The following is a 21080-nucleotide window of genomic DNA, read 5'->3' as shown; positions in this document are numbered from 1 at the left end:
TATTGCCCAAAGCTCTGGGATAATAGGCAGGCATGCCCAGCCAGGACAGCCATTTTTATGCACAAGGGGTCAAGTTTCTGCGGGGCTCAGGTGCACCTATGATACATAAATTTACAGTTCTTGATCCCCAAAGTCCTCAGAGCAGAAGGCAGGGTGCCAGTGCCAGGCTTCCTTTGGGAAATGTGGGCTTTGAGGTAGAGTCAAGGATGCCGGAGGGTGACCAGCACTGCTGGTGAGAGATTTCCTCTGGGAGAGATGCATGTCAAAGGTCCTCCGCGTTCCTCACACCTCTCTGAAAAGACAGGAGGGGGTGTTAAGCGACAGTCAGCGGCAGTGGCTGAGGGTCAGGTGAAGAGTGAAGCGGAGGGCCCTTCCTGCCCCGCTCCCTGCTCCTGTACTGCCCTCTTTGTATACTGCACCCCCCATACAGACGTCCCCGTGTGCCCCCTCCCAGGCCAGCTTTCCTCCAGTACTTACGATGTGGACAGCGGGGTGTCCAGCTGAATGATGTGGGTTCCCCGCATCCTCTGCAGCTGGGCCAGAGTCAGCTTCCGTGGCCTGCTGTCCCGGGGCTCCATGGCCCCCTCAATCCTTTGGGTGGCCAGCTCCTCCCGGATCTCTCTGAGCATGTCCTCAGCCCGCAGCGGGCGCAGGGATCTGTCGCCGGCACCCAGGAAGAGAGGCCCCTCTTCTTCCTCCCCTGAGGACTCCCAGGGGCTCTCCCCGGCAGAGTCAGCATGGGTTGGGGAGGAGGGAAGCTGGTTCCGAAGCCAGGCCCTGTGCAGTGTTTCCACCACCACATTCCCTGGCACGGAGGCCCCATCTTCTTCCTCAGACCAGGTTGGTGGGTCTCCCCGGGGAAGACTGCCTCCTTTTCGGATTCCTTCTGGCAGTTCGGGGGCACTTCGGCGTTGAGGAGCTTGGGAGTCGGGAGGCTGAGGACGCAGAGGGATGGCCCGGAGGTCCAGGGTGGAGAAGGTGAGGCGAGGGTCCCGCCGAAGGGCTCTTTGGCGTAGACGGCTCAGTGGGGAGCGGGACCCCGTGGGGGTGCCTGGGATCAAAGTGCTGTAGCCAGAGTCTGAGGTATCATCTGGCACAAAAGGAGCATCTTCATCCGTGTCTTCCGTCACCACCAGGAGGGGGATGATGGTCGAGATTTCAGGAGTCCTACAATTAATGGCGAAGAGTCAGATGCATAGGGGTCAAGTTCAAGTCCAGGGAGGTTCCCTTGATCACTACATCCAGAAACAGCCCCTCCTCCAAACTTATTTTGTTATTGTCTTTCCATGTCACTGTGATTGGTTTTCTCATCTGGCTCCCTAGATTTTAAGCTCCTAAGAGAGCAGGGGCTGTCTCTAAGTTGTCTTATCCATAGCACCTGGTCCAGGATCTTGTATGGAGTGGGTGGTCAGGTGTTTGCTGAGTGGTTCCTGAATTTACCTGGTGTTATCCTCAGGGAACGATTCTTCTTTTCTCCTTAAGCATGCCGCCAAGCAGCGGTGCTATCCTAGATGAACCTCCCATATTCCCTGGGGATTTGGCAGCTCTGATCTTCTGCAAATCCACACCCGCCCCACTCTCGAGCCTGCTCCTCTTGGGGTGCTCCTGTGCGGCTCTGGGCTGGCTAACCCTGTAGGCTGTCCATGCCCTGCCCCCCACCCCCAACACAACTGGTACTGACCTTCCCTACCCTGCCCAATAGAACTGCGTTCCTCTGTCTATTCCCAATTCCACCAAAAGTGTACTGTAATGCCATTTCTCAGCCTATGGCTTCCTCCTCTTCCCCTCCCTGCCTGCAGCCCCCTACTCGGGGAGGCCTTGTAGTCCATGTGAGTCTTACCTCCCTTCTGCACTGTTCTGAGAGCCCTCCAGGGAAGGCGTGGAGGGCCTGGTGCTGGGGGACTCCCTGCCCTGGTCCCGATAGAGGGCCAGGAGCTCCCTCTTCTGTTGGACGTACTCCTCTTCCTTCAGCTTCTGTAGGGTGGCCTGGGAGAGGACACCTCATTATTAAGCGCTCCCATTTACTGAGCACTTGCTGTTTGCCAGGCACCCTGTTAAGTGCGTTACATATATCACCTTATTTAATCTTTACAAAACCCCATTAGCCAGATATTTTCACCCCTCCCTTATTACCAAGACTTGGAGACTCTAAGGTTGAGTAACTGCCCGAGGGGGTACTTCTTATAGTAAGAAAGTGGGATGGTGTGGGGATTTGGTGGCACCAAACTCTCGAGCTGGTGTTGGGGGTGAGCGAGGTGAACAGAATGCCCCTTTTCCTACCTGCATAGGTCTTGCTTCTCATGCCCCCTTGGTAGACCCTTTATCAGGCCTTCCCCCTCCTTCAGGAAGCCCTCCCTGGTTGGTGGTGATGGTAGAGTAAGTGTTCTGAATTGGTACTGGTTGTTCCTTCAAGAGCATCCCTCTCCTACCCCCTGGGCCTCTGCCCTGAAGCTGGGAGGAGCAGGAGGGCAGAACATGGGCAGAGCTGGGCTTTGTCCCGGGCTGAGGCCTCTGCTGTCCTTCAGAGGGAGGCAAGTTCCTAGAAGGTTGAGGAGAGGATGCTTTGTATCGACTGTCTTCCTCCCTCCCTCAGCAATTTCATACAGGAAGCATCAGAATGAAATAGCGCCATCTGAATAAGTTTCAAAGATCTTTGCACATGTGGTCATTTGATACACACCATGGCCCTTTGGCGTGGAGAACATGAATGGTAGCCCATTTTACAGGTAAGAATCCTAGACCTAGAGAGGTGAAGTGACTTGCCCAAGGCCCCGCAGGTGTGGAGAAGCAGAGCTGGGACAGGGTCTTGCTCTTTGAGTCCTAATTCAGTGACTGCAACACTTTCAAGGGCAGCCTTGAAGGGTAAAGAGTTACTGAAGGTCGTTAGCTTGGGGAGGGAGAGGGGAAGGGGAGGGAAGAGATGGCAGCAGAGCTGAGGTTGGAGGCAGAGACGAGCCTTGGCAAAGGGGAGGCACGGGTGGCTGCTGTGGGCAGCACTGATACCAGCACTTGCTGGTATGGTCGTATCATTGTTAAAATATCGAAGTCTTCCATGCTAGTAAGGAAATGGCTGCTGCCGGGGCCTCATCCACTTCCGCCATCCCCATGATCTAGCAACTAGGGGGTACGGTCTGGCACAGCAGAGGACCTCTAGTACAATGCTCCCTTCTGATTGGTTGATGCCCATACCATAGTAATTGTTCTCCCCAGCTTGAGGCATAGGAAGCAGCTCCTGGGCACCTGGACTTTCCCAAAGCCTCTCAAGAAAGCCTGGGGGCAGCTGGGTCAGGAAGAGAGATGAAATGGATGAACACGGATAGGAAAATGACATCAGGGTTATATTTCCAATTCCGTTTTTTCTGGCTCTCCAGTCACTTATTCCCAAGGGTGACAGCAGTCTTACAAGATGTGGTCTGTTGGCCAGACCAGGGCAGGGTACCTGGGGACAGGAAACCTGCGAGGGCTAGGAGCTGGGGAGGATTCCCTCTTCCCCAGACCTTATATCCCAGCTCCATGTGAAGCAGGGAAGGAGTGAGAGAAGGGGGGGGGCAGAGGGGCGGGGCTGATCTGCTTGTCCTGCTGGGGTGTCCTTTTGCCCTACAGGACCCAAATTCAGGTTTATGTTTGGGGTGCCAGGAGAGGGATGTTATGTGAAAGAAAAGAACTGGAAGGAAGCAGGGTTTCTGTAAGGGACATCCGATGCCAGCACCTCTGCTAAACTCCTTGGCTGACCCCAGGAAGAGGCTGGAGGTGGGTAGGGGGAGCCCCGAGCACAGGGGGACGGGGCTGTCTGAGGTGCCTCCCAGCAAGCCCAAGGCCTCTCCAGCAACCCCGGGAGTTTTTTCTCAGCTTGGATAACAGGAGAGACATACAGGAGGCAGAGGGGAGGACGGGGAAGGAAAAGGAAATTGGCACTTGAGCCAGAATGTGACACCCTTACAAACCTGAGCATAGGAAGGGAGGGCCCCCAGCAGGATTCTTCTTCCTTTGTCCCCGTGTAGAGGAAATGCCTCCTTTCCCTGCTGTCTCTGGGGTGGCTCCTAGATTCACCCACCCTCCTCCCACAACTCCCCCATGCTGGCGTAAAACTGAACTCTGAAAGGCACCCACTGACTTCCCCAGCAACGGATGTGGATACGTTTCCCCAGTCAGCAGCTGGCCCTACCCAGGTCCCACGGACCATCCCTTTCTTCTAATGATGGCAATGGCAAACATTTATGGAGTGCCTAAACAGTGCTGGGCCTTGTGGCAAGCCACTTACGGACGTAATTGTTCTGTCTGTCCTGTGTGCCCTGAAGTTCCCCAGAAGAGGTGAAGTAACTCCCTGACAGCTTACGTGTCGGAGCTCAGGGGGAGCTCGGGTCTCTCCTTCCAACCCTGGCCCTTAGCCTCCGCTGCCTCCTTCAGTCTCCCTGCTTTAATTTCTTGGTCGCCGTCTCTGACAGCTCTTTCTGTTCCTGTCACTGTTCCTTTTCCTCTTCTCAGTCCCTGGGCATTCCCCAAGATTCAGTCTCTTCTCCCGGCAGCTCATTTTCCCTAACAGTGTGAGCCATCACAGCTAGATGTGGTAGGAATAAATTTACAAGTCAACATTTCTGCCAGGGTGAGAAAACAATAGTCTGATCCCTGGGGATTGCTCTCTGAAAGAGGCCAATAGAGATTCTACTGCCCTCTTCAGTTTATAAAGACTGATCGCTCCAGAGAGGATTCTCTAAGAATTTGGTGTGAGACAATAGCAGGAAAAGTAATTTCAAAGTTTCCGTTTTCTCTGCTCTGCTAAGGAAGGCAGGGAGCCTTGGTGCATATCTTGATTATAGATCTTTACAGGTCTTTCCTGTTAGCCTGGGGTGAGACTACCGGGGGCTGAATTGTTTTGCATAGTAAAATACCGGTATTTTTTAGTAGCCCTGGGAACTCTAGAGGGAGAAGGTGAGGGTCTGGCAGTTGTTCCATGACTAAAAATCAAAAAAAAAAAAAAAAAAAGGAGAAAGTTTTCAAGGTGGCAGTGACAAAGAAAAAAGGCAGGCTGTCATTCACCCCCACTGGCTGTCCTGGGGAGTTGGGGTTCTAGGAGCACAGAGGCCCTAGAACCCCAACTTTTGTCCTTGGGCTTTTGTCCCTGGGCTCCTCTTGAGCCTCTAGCCTTCAGGGTATTTTTTTTATTTGACTTTTTTTTTGAGACAAGGTCTCACTCTGTCACCCAGGTTGTAGTGCCGTGGTGCCATCACAGCTCACTGCAGGCTCTGCCTCCCGGGCTCAAGCGATCCTCCCACCTCAGCCTCCTGAGTAGCCAGCCCCTCACCCAGCTAATTTTTGTATTTTTTGTAGAGACGGGGTTTTGCCATGTTGGCCAGGCTGGATCTTGACCTTCTGGGCTCAAGCCATCTGCCTGTCTCAGCCTCTCAAAGTGCTGGGATTACAGGGGTGAGCCACTGCGCCCGGCCAAGAAAATCTGATTAACCAACAGAACGGTGTCACTTGCCAGTCAGTCCAGCCTAGTGGAAAGTGTGTTTAGGCCTAGGCAGAAGTGGTGGAGAGAAGTCCCTGCCTCAGAGAGGGGACTGTGAACTGCACTGGAAGCAGGGGGCAGGGCAGATGGGAGGCCACTCTCAACACAAAACCCACCTGCCTCCCCTTGGGGTTTGTCTTTTGTCTTTATTTCTCACCTGAATTCCAGGTGTTTGTTTCTGTATTTCTCAAAGCTCCAAAGAGATCTCCACTTGGGCATATCTTGGTTGCCTCAGTTTCAAAGCGCGGCTGTTTAAAACTAAATATTCCTACTCTGACCCACTTCACTGAGGAAGCAATAACTAAATAAACACGTTTCCCTTTCCCTTTCTAATGAATGCATTTCTGTCTGGGGTCCCATTGCCCATGCGGTCTTCCAGACAGAAACTTCAGGAGGCCAATCGTGCTCTTTGCCCCTGGGTATCTGGAGTTCCTGGGCCTGTGCCCAGGGCTGGCGCCAGGCCGTGTGCCTAAGCTGAATGACAGCTTTGGATCTCCCTAGGAAGCAGGTACTGTTATTATCTGTTTTGCAGCTGAAGAAACTGAAGTTGAGGAAGGTCATATAACTTACCCAAAGTGTCACATGGCTAGGACCTGGTAGGACCGGTGTCTGAATGTGGATTTTTCTGAATTCAGTAAAGATTTTAACCACAGTACCCCTAAGGCTCCCCTGCCTCTTCCCTCTTTAGCTCCTTTCTTCGTTTTTGTCCTTTTTTGCAGTATCTCCCTAAGGCTATGGCACTAAACCTTCAATGTTTTTCACTAGCACAATAAGCTTCCTGCCACCAATTTCTCCCTCCTCCAGCCCACCTAGCATCCTGCCACCTGATTTCCCACACTGATTTCACCATGTCATTCCCTTGCTCAAGAATTCATGGCAGGGCTATGCATGGTGGTTCACGCCTGTAATCCCAGCACTTTGGGTGGTCGCGGTGTGCAGATCGTGTAAGTTCAGGAGTTCAAGACCAGCCTGGGCAACATGGCAAGATCCTGTTTCTACAAAAAATGCAAAAAAGTAGCCAGGTGTCGTGGTGCGCACCTGTAGTCCCAGCTACTTGGGAGGCTAAGGTGGGAGAATCATCTGAGCCCAGGAAGTTGAGGCGGCAGTGAGCTGTGATCATGCCACTGCACTCTAACTGGGCTATGGAGTAAGACTCTGCCCCCTGACCAAAAAAAAAAAAAAAAAAAAGAATTCACGGTGGCTGTCTCTTGTCAACCCTATTCAACCCAAGCCATCCAGGCCACAGGATGCTGCAGCTCTGAGGTTCTATAGTATCTGGCCTCTTACCATGCACTCATAAATCCTGTGCTCCAGACTTAGGCAGATGTGGTCATTATTCCAGAAATAAATCCAGCTCAGATGTTCCTCTGATTCTTCTGCCCATGGTCTTTCTCATCCTTCAAAGTCCAATCAAACACCCCCCTCTGGCCATTCCACTCCTGTGGTGGGTTGAATAGTGGCCCCCCAAAAGATATGTCTCATTCCTAACTTCTGAAACCCGTGAATGTGACCTGATTTCGAAAAAGCGTCTTTGCAGATTTGCAGATATCCTAAGAGCTCAAGGTAAGCTCTTCCTGGATTTAGGGTGGGCTCTAAATCCAATACTTGTGTCTTTCTAAGAGAAAGGAGAGGGAGATTTGGACACAGGACACACAGAGAGGAAGGCCAGGGGAGGACAGAGAAACAGACGGGAATTCTGTTGCCACAAGCCACGAAACACCTGGGGCAACCCGGAGCTGGAAGAGGCAAGGATGGATTCTCCCCTAGGGCCTCCAGAGGAAACTCAGCTCTGCCAGCACCTTGGTTGGAAACTTCTGGCCTCCAGAACTGTGAGAGAGTAAGCTTCTGATGGATTTTAGGCCACCAAGTTTGTGGGACCTGATACAGCTCCATTTGTATCTCTCTCTTATTTTGAATTCCTCCTGCTTTATATCTGCTCACATCACTCCCCTACCTGACCGCTTCACTGGCCCTCTGTTATCTATAGGACAAAGCTCACCTACAGGATGCCTTATCATGACATCCAGAGACGGGCAGGACCTGGTGCCACTTACCCCGAGCCTCTCCCTGTTGCGTCTGCTCTTGCACTTTATACTGTAGCAATACCAACGGGAACAGTTCTCTCCCACACACAAGTGTTTCACGTTTCCAGCCTTTGCAATTTCTGCTCCTCCACGTGGAACGTCCTTCCCTCCCTCCCTTGACTCCCTGACACACTCCTAGGTATCCTCCCAACGGTGCTCAGACACCGGCTCCTCCATGTCCCTTCCCAACAGGCCCAGCAGACAATGCCTTGCTTCCTTCTCTGGGCTTTATTCTGCATACATCTTTCTATTATTTGTGTGCTAAGGACTCTAACTAGGCTGCAGCACCTATACCTTGAGGACAGGAATGGCGGTTTATTCTCTTCTGATTCCCTAGCACCTAGCCCTGGTGCCTGTACTCAGCAAGTGCCCCATAAATGTCTGCGAATGGAGGATGACTTCTAGAAGTTAATCGCTCCAGGCTGCACAAACCTTCAGAGGATGCCATGTCTTGGGCTTTCCCAGTGGCTGGCACAGTAGCTGGCCAACGGCTTTTTCCATCTTCTGATGGATGGTGGAGGCTCTGCCCCTCTCTTTGGGGCTCACCAGCTGGTCCAGACTGAACCTGAAAGCACCCAGCCTCTCCTCCTCTTCCTCCCCTCTGTGCTCCCATTTCCTTCCTCCTTCCCTCCCTGCTTGCTTTCTTTTCTTTCCTTTCCTTTGCTTTTCTCTTTTCTTTTCTTTCTTTTTGAGACAGGGTCTCACTCTGTCACCCAGGCTGGAGTGCAGTGGCACGATCTCGGTTCACTGCAACCTCCGCCTCCTGGGCTCAAGTGATTCCCCTGCCTCAGCTTTCTGAGTAACTGGGACTACAGGCGTATACCACCATGCCCAGCTAATTTTTGTATTTTTGGTGGAGACGGAGTTTCACCATGTTGGCCAGGCTGGTCTCAAACTCCTGACCTCAGGTGATCCTCCCGCCTCAGCCTCTCAAAGTGCTGAGATTACAGGTGTGAGCAACTGCTGTGCTCCCATTTCTGAGCTCCGGACCCCTACCCATGCCTCCCCATTCCTGGCTTTCCCATACCTGAGCCTGCTGGGTCTTCTCCAGCCACTGGGCCCGGTCTGTAGAGCTGGGACAGTGCACAATGAGGGCGCTGGAGACACACTGGAATTCGGTGAGGTGGATGAGCAGGAAGCTGTCTGGATGGAGGAGACAACCGTCAAGAGGCCAGCCTTTATTTGATCCCCATCCCGACCCCTCCTTCCCCTAGCTAAAAGGAGGGAGGGGAAAAGGCTCCCAGCAGGAAGGACTTACGAGGGTCTCGCAGGGGTTGGCACACGAGCTTCTCCAGCATGAGAGGGGGGCGGATGACCTTGGCTTTGTCCGCCTTGCGTTGGGGCTTGGTCACGAGGAGCACATCAGAGAAGAGGAACAGGTATACGTCCAGCTGGGGGTGGGGGCGGGGGGGAAAGAGACATGGTCAGCTGGAGCCAGGGGCAGGGCTGGTTCTGGAGGAGGCTCAGGCGTGGTGCGCAGGCACACAGGGACACACGCAGAGCCCGAATGTGGGAGTGGGCGGGGCGTCGCTCTGGTCCCATCTCTTGCTTTACAGGCAGGGAAAATGGCTGGCTCAGGGTCACACAAATGACTGGAGCTTAGCCAGAACCACATCCTCTTCCCAACACCCCTCTTCTCCCACTTCCCCCCGGAAGTTTCTGCCTCTTACCTTCTCCCACCGTGCCCCATCCCCTCCACTCTGCCCGCAGCACCCTCACCTTCCCTTCTCGCCCTTCCTTCACTCGCACGGGCCCTTCCAGCAGCAGCTGTCTGGTGTACTCAGGGGCAACCCCCAACATGGGGGACATCAGGTCCAGGGTGGAGAAGGGACGCAGGTTCTGAGGGACACACAGGGGAGGGGTCAGGGCATCCGGCAGGCTGCCTGGACTTCCTGGCCAAGGGCGGCTCCTGGTTCTGCCACCAACACCCGTCTGTCTCTGTCCTTCCCCCATGGGCCAGAGGAAGCCTCCCAATGTCTCCTTTTTACTCTGCTACCTCTACCCGTTGGGCTGTCACTACTGGGAGGAAGGATAGACACCCTTGTGGCACCCAAGTGTGGGGTGTTCTGGCCTCTCCAGGCCTCCCCTTCACCAGTATCGCTGGGAGCTTGCTTTTTCTGCATCCCTTCCCTCCGCCCTCTCACCTTCTCCACCTCATCACTGGGTGGCTCCAGCACCTCGTAGGGCCCGATGCGTTGGGCTGCAGCCATCAAGCTCTCTTGCTCTTCGCCCTGGCGGACCTGTCCATTGATGTGTCGCAGGAATGACTCCACAGCTTCGATCTAGGTGGAGTTGGCGGTGCGGGAGGAGGGACAGCTCAGCAACCCTCCCAACCGACACCAGCCACAGCAGAGCGCCACACTGTCACAGACACACTAAGAAAGAGACCTGTTTCCAGTCCCCAACTCATCAGAGTCCTGGCCCCCCTGGGGCACCTACCATGGCATTCAGGGCCTCTTGGGCTCGTGCCCCGGGGCTCCTCTTGAGCACAGCATGGAGCAGCAGTGGGTACTTGGTGATGCGTTGGTGGGGCTTGATGAGCAAGTCACCGAGCATCTGCCTCCCGGATCGCTTGTGCTTCTCACACCACTGCAGGGAAGGCGGGCAGGGCTCAGGGGTCTGCTTCCTCCTGCCCTGCCTAGTGGTGAACTCAGCTTCAGGCTCAGCTGGACACTGGCTGGCTAAGGGGCACCCGTCCCCCTCCCCAGTGCCCCCTCTCCCACCTGTACGAAGGTATGGAAGAGAGGGTTAGTTTCTTGCTGCTTTCGGGCGTAAGCCATGGTCTGTTTCACTCGGAGGCAGTACTGGACATAGGGCTGGAACCGCTGGCCAAACTGGAGAGACAGATACGGGAGGTGGCAGGGAGAAGGCCATGCACACAGGCTCTGGCTGCAGGACCCAGGAGCAGGTGAAGAGAGAGCCTCACAGAGGCCCTTGGCACAGCTCCTGCCGGTCCCTCCCTCCCAGGATTGTTCTTGAGCCCAGGCCCCTCTCTCTGGATTCCAGGGAGGAGCGGAGGTCCCGACACAGACCTAGAGCTCAGAGAGCTCTCTCCATCCACAGAGCTACTGGGCCCTGCTGCTCTGGACTTACTCCCCCACCATCAATAATTCAGCTGGGCCGTTTACAGAACGTTGTGGATCCCATTTCACCCGGGGCTGGGGTGGCGACCTAAGGGTTTGCTCAGAAGCCTTGCTCCCATGGAGGGGGTGCCTAAGGCTCCCAGGAGACGTGCGCCTGCCTCTCTCTACCTCTGTACCCCACTGCAACGTTCTCCTGCAGGGCCCATGTTTTCCTGGCTAGGTAACATCGTAGATGAAAGTCGGACTCCAGGCCCTCTAGCTTTCTCTTGTCACCCTTCTCCATGCCCCGAGCACCTCCTGTGGCCTTTTACATCTGCCCAAGTCATCCTAAGGGTCTCCTCACTTAGGCCCATCTGCTGCACCCAGCTTTTGTAGTTGATGGGAGCCGAGGTGTGACCCTTCCCTGAGACAACTGCATTTTCTTTTTTGTTTGTTTTGTTTTGTTTTTTTGAGACAGAGTCTCGCTCTGTCGCCCAGGCTGGAGTGCAGCGGTGCGATCTCGGCTCACTGCAACCTCCGCCTCTCGGGTTTAAGCAATTCTCTGCCTCAGCCTCCTGACTAGCTGGGATTACAAGTGCCTGCCACCACTCCCAGCTATTTTTTTTGTAGTTTTAGAAGAGACAGAGTTTCACCATCTGGCCAGGCTGGTCTTGAACTCCTGACCTCATGATCCACCTGCCTTAGCCTCCCAAAGTGCTGGGATTACAGGCATGAGCCACCACACTCGGCCTGCAACAGCTGCATTTTCACTTCATAAGGGCCTCCAGAAGAACAAGAAGCCTTTGGCACAGAGGTCAGTCAGACTTGTGGCATGAAAGGTGGAGGTGAGGTGATATTAGGGGTAGGGGCTGTGTCCTGCCGCCCCTCAAATCACAGAGATTTGTGTACTGCAGGCATGCCCTACACACAGGATCCCCGAGGGCTCTCAGTTCTGTCCCATCCAGACACAGCCCTTCACAGGCCTCACCGTCAGGAAGCCACTTTGCAGGCCAATAGGGTCCAGGGGCTGGCCAGAGGCCCGAGTCTCCTCCAGGGTGGGCCCCAGCACCTCCTCCCAAAAGCTCTGGTGGGTTCGAATCAGGCTGGGGACATTTCCAAACAGGGTCTCAGCTGACACCTGGAGGAGGGAGCAGAACTGAGCAGCATGTTTTTGCCAGGTTACCAAGGGCAGCACTGGCCAAGGAAAGGTGAGAACCCTAAGCTTGGACAGCAGGGGCCGGGGTGGAGAAGGATGAACCTGGCAGTGGGCCTGGAAGATCTCAAGGACACTGGTCTGGGAAATGGGGCGGGGGGGGGCTGTGGCCTGCTTGGAGTAGGGGAGTAGGGCTGGCAAGGTGTCCCAAAAAATGGGCCAGTAGGAATTCAGACAGGGATGGCTGGAGGGCCCACCCTCATCCTCAGGCTCAGAGCTCAGGCTGTGCCAGGGTCCCCTCCTGAGTGCCCACTCACTTCCGTCAGCAGTCCCACTCGCTGCAAGTTGAGCAGGCCAGCGGCTAGGAGCTGCAGGGAGGGAAATAAGGATCTCAGGCCCCGCCCCCCGCCCTCAGGACCCAGCGCAGCCCTTCAGGATCAGCCCCCACCCCCAGCCCCCACCAACTTCAGTATTGCCAACCTCTCTCCCTGGATGCCACACTGGCTGAAAATCCTGCTCCCCCTCCCCCAGTGACCTGCCTTCCAGTCTGAGAGGATGGGGGATCACACAGGGAAGATGGGGCCAGGGCTGGGGCAGAGAGAGGCTCACATCGGTCATGATCTTGAGCTTTCTCACGTAGATCAGCTCGGTGGTCAGGAGCTCCCACAGGGCTTCCTGTTGGTGGCAAAGCTCCCGGCTCATCTCCTGGGGTGGGGAGAGTGCTGCTTCAGCTGGGGAATGATGATTAGAATGGCAGGTACCAGCTGTTAAGTGCTACAGGATCCACTTCATAGGTTCTAGGTACGTTGTACATGACCATGACCTTTTCACCCTCAAACCAATGCTCCAGTGTATAGGTGGCATTATCCCCACTTTACATTTGTGCCAACTGAGACTCAGAGAACTTTATTGTCTTCACCAAGGTCTCACTAGTAAGTGGCAGAGCTGGGATCTGAACCCAGATCAACGAGTTTCCAGATGCTTTTTCCACATGACCCCACTTCCAGAGGCCTTTCCCTCCTCCAGAGCAGAATCTGTGTGTGCATTCACACCGTGGGGACAGACTCACCTTGTGAGTTTCAGGCTCACCTTGTGTCCAGGCACCAGCTCCCTCCAGGACTTCTCGATGGTCAGGCTGCTGTCGCCAGCCTCTCCTATCTCCCAGTGCTGCCGGTCCTCAGGGGGCAGGCGGGGCATCCCAAACATGCTGAAAGTGTGCAGCCTCACCTCCAGCTCGTGGGCCTTGCTGACTTCCTGGGGAGCCAAGAAGGGCATCAGCTCTGGCCACATCCTTGGCACCCAGCCACAGGGTTCCGGGAGGGCTGCGCGTGTGTACATGTGTTTAAGTGTGCGTGTGTGTGTGTGTGTGTGTGTGTGTGTGTGTCTCGGATGGGAGGGGGAAAGCAGCACTGAGTTGGGGGACATGGAGGCCTAGAGAATGGAGGTCAGCCCCAGCTGGAATTCCAGGGAAAAGTGCATTGCTGGAATATGGGTAAAGAGGCACCCTTGTCTGCAGAAAGGTCCCCGAAAGGGGTGCAGAAAGGGGTCTGGTATGGGCTCCCTGACAGGAAAGAGGTCCTCTGTGGGTCTCCTGATTCAGAATGAGGTAGGGGAGAGACAGAAACAGATGCTTCAGAGGGACCTTCAAGTAAATCAGAACAAGACTTAGAGAACCAGTGGTCTCAGGCACTGTTTTGACATTTGCCTGTAAAATGGGCTTTTTAAATGAACAGTATGGCTTTTTACAGGTTTCTTTCTTTGCTCTCTGTTTTGTTTTTTTTTTTTTTTTGAGATGGAGTTTCATTCTTGTTGCCCAGGCAAGAGTGCAGCGGTGTAATCCTGGCTCACCATAACCTCCACCTCCCGGGTTCCAGCAATTCTCCTGCCTCAGTCTCCTGAGTAGCTGGGGTTACAGGCATGCACCACTACGTACAGCTAATTTTTGTGTTTTTAGTAGAGATGGGGTTTCATCATGTTGTCCAGACTGGTCTCGAACTCCTGACCTCAGGTGATCCACCTGTCTCAGCCTCCCAAAGTGCTGGGATTACAGGTGTAAGCCTCTGTGCCCCGCCCATTTTACAGGTTTCTTTGGTACCAAGTAATGTGGGCAATAGACACTCCTGACCCTCACTCACTCCATCCAGTTGTGGCTCGGGAGGAGGGGTGAGGCTCACCTCACTGCTGAAGGATGGCATGGCCCTGAGGATGGAGGGAACATACCTGACTGTCAGTGACTTGCTAATTTGACTTGCTAATTTTCAAAAGCTAAAAGCTCAATATCAGTTGTTTATCCACGTTTAAGCAAAGTGTCTCACGTCAAAGTCCCTGGTTGCAATCCACGGACCAAGGAGAAATGTATCCGTGAGACATCCTAGGCGGAGCCACGTCTGACTGGCAGGCAGTAGCCTCCCCGACCTGTGCTGTCAGCCCCCAGGATTTGCTGGTCATCTGTGGAGCCATCACAATGGGGGCCGTATGCGTGGAGATGGGAGAAGAGGGACACCCTTACCTTGAATTTGGGGGAGTGAGGCGGGCCGGCTCCCACGTGGCCCCCATGCCTCTTCTCAGGCTCTGGGTCTCGAAACCTCATGGGCGACAGGCCTCGGGCCTGGCCAGAACCCCTGGCAAAGGGGACATACTGCTGGAGGCGTCGGCGACTGGGATCCTGGGGGAGAAGCAGGGGAAGTTCTGGGGCTGCCTCCCTTTCCCCAGAAACCCAGTGAGGTAGTAGGGGCCAGGCTTGGCTCCGGATGTCATCCCCCACCCTGGGAAGTTGCGCTGGCTCACCTCTCACCGCAAACCAGTTTGGTGTGGGCTGTTCCTGCCCTGAGTCACGGCGGCCGCTGCCAGCAAGGCTAAGCTGAGTGGGCAGGGGCATGACAGTCTGCCTCCCCAGGGGGGTCTGGGGCAGAAGAGGGGCCTCCTGCCAAGCAGGTGCACAGGCACATACATGCCTGAGCTCTGGTGAATGTGCCCCCACTGCCTCCTGCTCTCTGTACCATGAGCTGTGCATGGACAAGGCGTAGTGCACATGGCATTCTGGTCTCTCATAATTCTCCTTGTCTGTGACCAGCCTCCCTTACACATGAGGACAAGAGCACATACATGTGCAGCCTCTTCCCCAGGGGCATGCAGCCTGCATCCCATCCAGCTGGGAGTGGCTGCCTCTCTGTGTGAAAGGCTGCAGCCACAGCCACATGGCTCCTCCCAGGGCAGGCCTGGTCACATTCCTTCATTTGCCTGTGGCCTGAATTACCCCACATACTTCCTAGTCTCCCTTCTCACCTATTGCCTAGGAGAGTCCCATCTCCAAGGGTGAAATTCTCGTGCAGTGAGGCAGGGGATATCCCAGCCAGAAGCGGAACTGTCCTCAAGGTGGAGGGGAAGCCTGCAGGCTGAGGGGACAGACCTGGCTTCCCCACCCCTCTCCGTGGTCAGGATTGGAGGAGGGCCAGGCAGGTGGAGCCAGGGGTGGAGCCAAGGCGGGCACCCTCCTGTTCCTACCCACCACAGGAGAAGCAGGGACGTCCTGAACCTTTGCTCTTCTTCATCCTGACTCAGGGAGGTGCAGATGTCAGGAAGGCCTCAAATTCCTACCAAGGAGAGGCGGGAGCCTGGGAGGCGCCAGCTCAGGGTTTGATGACCTTACCCGCAGCTCTGTGCCTGAGACCTGTCTAACAGCACTCCTCTGTGGGCCTGGTTTCTCCTGGCTCTGCTTCTCCTGCCCAGCTGTCTGGGACTGGGGTGTGACATCCCTGGAGCCTGGCCTGGCACTGCCCTCCTCTCCCCCACAACCCAGAAAAGAAGAGTAGGGTAAGGCGCAGGAATAGCACAACCTCTGAACCTGTAAGGGGACAGAGACTCCGCAGCCCAGGTGTCCTCCCTCCTGCCCCACCAGGTCATTTTGGGGCACAGCCTAGACTTACCGGCACGGGGCCTCCTCGGGGATAGAGGCTGCCAGCAGTGCTCTGAGCAGAGGCTCGATGCCGGCCGCCATAAGTCTCGATGCGGGAGGCCACGAGTCCTTGTAGGGGGCCCTCATTTGGAGGACCCAAGGCCTGCATCCCTTCTTTCCTGGGTCACCTCCAAAGGGCCATAACTTCAGTATTCAGGAGAAAGGGGTCCTCTGGGGCTGCAAGAGAGAAAAGAGGAATGAAGGGCCATCCCCAATCAGTGAATGGCACCAGGCGGGAGACCAAGGCTGATGGGAGGCCTGGGCAGAGGGCGTCGTGGGAGAGGAGAGGGCTGAGGGCCTGGTCACTCGTTGGGGGGAAAATGGCTGCCTCATCTATGACTTGGTGGGAGTAGGGTAGGTCCAGGCACATACTGGGTAGAAAGCCCCTTGAAGATGTACCTCCTCTCTCACATATGTGCGTTTTTGGGATACAAACTCCTGCACTGGCCTCACATGGGAACAAGGGTCACAGACAGGTCTCAGGCTTTCTGGATACACCCACATGGGAGAGCTCTCCTTGCCCCTGGATATAACCCCATCCGCTTCCCCATACAAAGCCTGGGAAAAAGCTGGAGGGAGGCCGTGGGTTGGGTGGGGTGGGGTGGGAGTGGGGGTGGGGTGGGGGGGAGTGGGGGTGGGGTAGGAGTGGCGGTGGGGTGGGGGTGGGGGTGGGGGTGAGGTGGGGTGGGGGTGGGGTGGGGTGGGAGTGGGGGTGGCTGCAGACAGCCCAGTCTGCCACCAGTTTTTGTACAGCCTGCAAGCTAAGAATGGTTTTTACATATTTACATAGGTGAAACAACTGCGACCCCATTGAGAAAAAAAAAACCACTAATATTTTGGGACAAGTAAAAATTACACGATATTCAAACTCAGTGCCCATAAATACAGTTTTGTTGGAATGCAGCCTCCTCTGCTGGTCTCCTAATAGTCCGTGACTGCTTTCTTGCTAGTTGGGACAGACGGCGTGGGCCGCAAAGTCTCTCGTATTTACTGTCTGGCCTTTACTGAAAGGTTCGCTCATCTCTTACCTGAACCCTCCTGGCCACAGACGGGGAGGTGAGGGGCCGGGAATGAGTGTCTGGCCACTGGCCTTACAACCAGCCAAACAGAAGAGTTTCTCTGCTCTTGGGCTATATTTGGTCCTCCCCAGCCTCTGGGAACACCACCACGGAGCCAGGCGTGGGGCTCCATCCCTTCCCCCTAAACCTGAAGGGAGGGCCCGCCCTCCAGTGGGCAGGGCCTGGAGAGGAGAGGCCTCCTAAGGGGCGGTGGGCTCAAGAAGGCAGCGAAGGTGCTCGTGCCCCCACCAGGTGGTCTGAGGTCCCTCCTCAGCCCTCCCCTTACTCTTCCTCCGATTTAGGAGTAAAGGAGGAAACGTTCACCGTCCCTCGTGCCGCCTCCCAAAAGTCCTCCCTCGGACGGCGCTGTCTCCCTGGCACTGCTCCCTACCCAGGGTCGTTTCTCAGCGCAGCCCCCGGCCGCCCCTCCTCCCGCCTTCGGGAGGCCAAGCCTTCCTTCCCCTGCGCCCGGGCTCCCAGGCCCCGGGTCCCCGCCGCCCCGCGCCTGGCCGCGCAGCCCTCCCGCCGCTCACCTGTGCCTGCAGGTGTCCCCGCGCCCGCTGCCCGCGCCGTCCTTCCCCCGGCGGGGCTCCCCGTCGCCGTCGGTTCCCCGGCGATGCCAGCCAGCCCCGCTGCCCGGCCTGGGACTGGGACCGAGCGGCCAGCGGGAGCCGGGCGGCACAGGGCTGGGCGCGGAGAGGGGCGGGGACGGGGTGGCCCCTCCCTACCGCCCGCACCCCCCGGGCAGCGAGGCGGGGCCCTGGGGACCGAGCAGCCCCCGCCCTCGCGCCGCCGAGCCCTCCGTGCCCGCTTTCCGTCGCACCTGAGCTCTTCACCGGGCGGCAGGACTGGGACCGCGCGCCCTCCCCTCCCGGCCAGACCCCCGCGAGGCGCCGCAGTGCGAGGGCTGAGTGCAGCCGGGGAGGCGGCGAGGCCGACGACCTGTGGCAGGCACCCTCCTCTCCTGCGGGTCGCGGCGAGTGGCCGGCTCTCCCGTCCTTCCCCTCCCTCGGCCTAGATCCCTAAGCAAGCAGGGAGCCCTCCTGCCACCTGGAAGGGCCGCGGGGGGCTCCATCGCTGCTCTCCGGCTGTGGAGTCTACAATGTGGGCCTTATCTCTCAGCGGGCCGGCTGGCCTTCCTGGTGGCAGGTGATGGTGGAAGACTATCCTGGACTTTGCCTTTGCTCCAGAGATAGGGCCCAGTGTCCGGCTTGAGACATATCGCACTTCCCCTATGACCTGAGAGTCATGTGGGGTCACCCTCCCACTTCACCTTCAAATAAGCCCACTCCCGGCTACACTAGGGCCACCCAGCCCCTGTGGTGGCTTCTAAAATAGATGCTGTGGGGCCAGGCATGGTGACTCTCGCCTGTAATCCCCGTCCACGAGGGCGCAGATCATGAGGACAGGAGTTCGAGGCCAGTCTGGCCAATATGGTGAAACTCCGGCTCTACTAAAAATACAAAAATTAGCCCAGCGTGGTGGCGGGTGCCTGTAGTCCCAGTGACTTGGGAGGCTGAGGCAAGAGGATCACTTGAATCCAGAAGGCAGAGGTTGCAATGAGCAGAGATCGCACCACTGCACTCCAGCCCGGGCAGCAGAAGATGCTATGGAAGGACTGACACGTGCTGGGCATTGCATGAAAGGACCACACTTTATATGCTTTATTTTTTATTTTTAAATTTTATTTTTTAAAAAGAAAATAGAGACAGGATCTTGCTGTGTGGCCCAGGCTGGTCTCCAACTCCTGGGCTCAAGCAATCCTCCTGCTTCGGTTTCCCTACCTTTTCACTTCTCCAGATCACGGGCACCTCGTCTGATGGAAGCACTGGGTATTTGAGACAGAAGTGTCCTGTAGATGTGGGGTCATTATAATCTTACAACCATGAAGCTCAAGATCCTGTAGTGAGCAGGTGGCAGGTCTGAGGCTCCCACTCCCTCACCTTGCCTGAGGTTTATTTCCTGCCAGTGAACTTGACAGTGATTGATTCAGCTCCTTACTTCTGCAGAGCATCCTGAAGTTCAGGAAACACTTTCAGAAGCAGAATGTCCTTGGGTTGCCAGGGGAAGGGGGTCTCTATTCCTCTCTCCTATCTAGCATATGAAATGCATACATGATCAGAGTGTTCTAGTCCTCACTTGGACTCTGGTGACTCTATTTCGCTTGGAGGAGGAATCTATATCATTGGACAGTTTCTAATTTTGTATTCCCCATGTCCATCCTCAAATCTGCCCTCCGGGCCGGGGTTCTCTTTCTCTGAGCTTGCTGTTGGTTGATTGTCCTGCTGGTTCAGAAGCCTCTGTTCTTCCGGCTCCCTGAACCAGCCTGTCTCCTGCTCCTGCCTCCTAGCTGGTGGTGTGACCAGTTTTCGGGGGTGAAGTCGGGTGGGACAGGAGAAACCAGAGTTTGCCTAGTTCCTAGCCCTTCCCTCTTCCCCATTCACTGTGTCTGTGTGTGTGTGTGTGTGCTAGACAGAGAGAGAAAGAGAGGGGGGAAAGAGAGAGAGAGGGAGAGAGAGAGAGAGAGAGAGAGAGAGAGAGAGAGAGATCCAGGAATGACAAGAGTAGCCATGAGGGAAAGAGTTAATAAGCCATGAGGTGGTGATTATGAACAGTATTAAATGACACCCCAAAGACAGCTGGTGTCAAGGGCCCCTAGCTTCTCCTCCCACTCCTCCCAGTGTCTCCCAGAAGGAGCGAGAAGGAGGATTGAGGAGTAAGAGGGAAGATGAACGTAAGAGAGCACCAGACATGCCTGGGCTTACAGTGCTCTGGGGTGAGCTGGCTAGACTGGCCCAGTGGACTGGGGAGAGTTAACCCTTTCACTTCCCTCAAGGCGCTGAGGTCCAGTCTCCACCCACCACTGCCGCAGGGCCTATCTTCAGCCTCCCTGGGAGCAGAGGTTCCCAGGGAAAGCTGTAGTCTAGAAGCCAGAGGCGTGGCTGGGCACGAGTGTGGGCTGGGAGGCGGGCCTCCGTTGTTCTCTTTCTTCTCTTCTGTTGCTCTCACAGCCTCTGTTTCCATGATCCCTTCTGTGCTGTGGAGAGCACACTCCTGTGGCAGGCTGAGAGGAGCATTCTCAGAGAGCTGGATGAAGTCTAAAGAATTGGGAGGCTGGAGGCTTGGCCTCTACCAAGTGAGGCTAGGGGCCACCTGGTGGTCCTTGGACCAGAGTATGCCACCTGGATACTTCTCTCTATTCCTGGTGGTCCTAGCCTTTCCTCACATCTCCAGCTTGAGTCATATCCCTCACTTTCTCCCACGTGAGGTGCTCCTCATCAGGCCCCCCAGATTGACCCTGTAACTGATGGTAAAGTGTCTTTCCATGGTCAGAGCTCTGGGGATCAAATGCTTCTGCCCCATAGCAGCCTGAGGATAACTGCCTGGGCTTGGCATGGGGGGTGCCCATGGAGTTGGCATAAGGGGCTCACCAGGCAGGAAGATCAGGGCAGGAGTGGGGACCATCTGGGCTAATGAGGTACTGGCAGGCACTAGCAACAGGAGACAGCTAATGGGAGCTGTGTCCTCCCTGTCCAGAGCGAGGGAGAAACTGAGTGCTCAAACAGGGATGCCCCAGGTCACGTGAGGCAGGTGAATACCAGGAGACCAGCCGCAGGGCACAGCCGCGGACACCTTCGGTCGGAACTGCTGCCTCCTGCTTCTTCATTCCTCCCCTCCCTCCTTCCTTCCACATTTACTGGCAATGTGCAAGACAGTAGGAATATAGAAAAGAATCAGACAGGTCCTGACTTCTAGGGATTACAGACTAATGGGGAGGCAAATGGGTGAACAGAACATTGACATTTAACTTAGACATAGAATGAGTAAGCCGGCAGCTGCGGGAACACTTTGAAGGGACCAGTTACCACATCCCACCAAGAATGGCTTCTAGAGGAGGCAAGCTTTGTGTTGGGACTTGAAGGATGAGTAAGCAGTCAGCTGGCCTGAGAAGGAGGAAAGGACATTTCTGGAGCAGGGAAGAGCCTGTTTAAAAAGAAATTGAGGAGGGCAGACTTCCCTGAAGGCCCCCTGAGGGCCCACCCCATTGGCTCCCTGGGAACATTCCAGCTTCCAAGCCAGTGATCTCTGGGAAGTGGCTTAGGAGGATGAACCTTCTTGATGGCCTTTCAGGACCTCCACAGTTTGACCTCAGTAATACTTCCCTACTGAATCCCTAGATGTGTCCCCATTCCCTGGATCTGCCTCGGCTTTCCTGGCTCCATGCCTTTTGTTTGTTTGTTTGTTTGTTTGTTTGTTTT

General features: G+C 55.7%; 1 protein-coding gene across 3 annotated transcripts; it reads right to left on the bottom strand.

Moving 5' to 3' along the window:
* Window positions 1–12: 12 nt before the first annotated feature.
* Window positions 13–17469, bottom strand: PLEKHG6 (pleckstrin homology and RhoGEF domain containing G6). Of its 3 annotated transcripts, none has more exons than XM_032254540.1 (16): window positions 17355–17469; window positions 15735–15940; window positions 14318–14473; window positions 12898–13062; window positions 12418–12513; window positions 12126–12176; window positions 11644–11793; window positions 10317–10427; window positions 10033–10182; window positions 9738–9875; window positions 9313–9432; window positions 8852–8984; window positions 8621–8736; window positions 1841–1986; window positions 478–1167; window positions 13–292 (listed from the first exon to the last, which is right to left on the bottom strand). In XM_032254540.1, the coding sequence occupies exons 2-16, from the start codon at window positions 15870–15872 to the stop codon at window positions 283–285; spliced, it is 2370 nt and encodes a 789-aa protein (XP_032110431.1). In that variant the 5' UTR covers window positions 15873–15940; window positions 17355–17469; the 3' UTR covers window positions 13–282. The 3 variants fall into 3 exon arrangements, with proteins under 3 accessions (XP_032110431.1, XP_032110432.1, XP_032110433.1); XM_032254541.1 differs by lacking the exon at window positions 17355–17469 and adding an exon at window positions 16792–16995 and having other exon boundaries at window positions 15735–15932; XM_032254542.1 differs by lacking the exon at window positions 9313–9432.
* Between the last annotated feature and the right edge of the window lie 3611 nt (window positions 17470–21080).

The sequence above is a fragment of the Sapajus apella genome, unplaced genomic scaffold (genome assembly GCF_009761245.1).
Source record: "Sapajus apella isolate SASKATOON/1434 unplaced genomic scaffold, GSC_monkey_1.0 scaffold86, whole genome shotgun sequence".
Classification (NCBI taxonomy): Eukaryota; Metazoa; Chordata; class Mammalia; order Primates; family Cebidae; genus Sapajus; species Sapajus apella.
The sequence above is the reverse complement of the archived record's forward strand: the minus strand, read 5'-3'. Positions and strand labels throughout refer to the sequence as shown.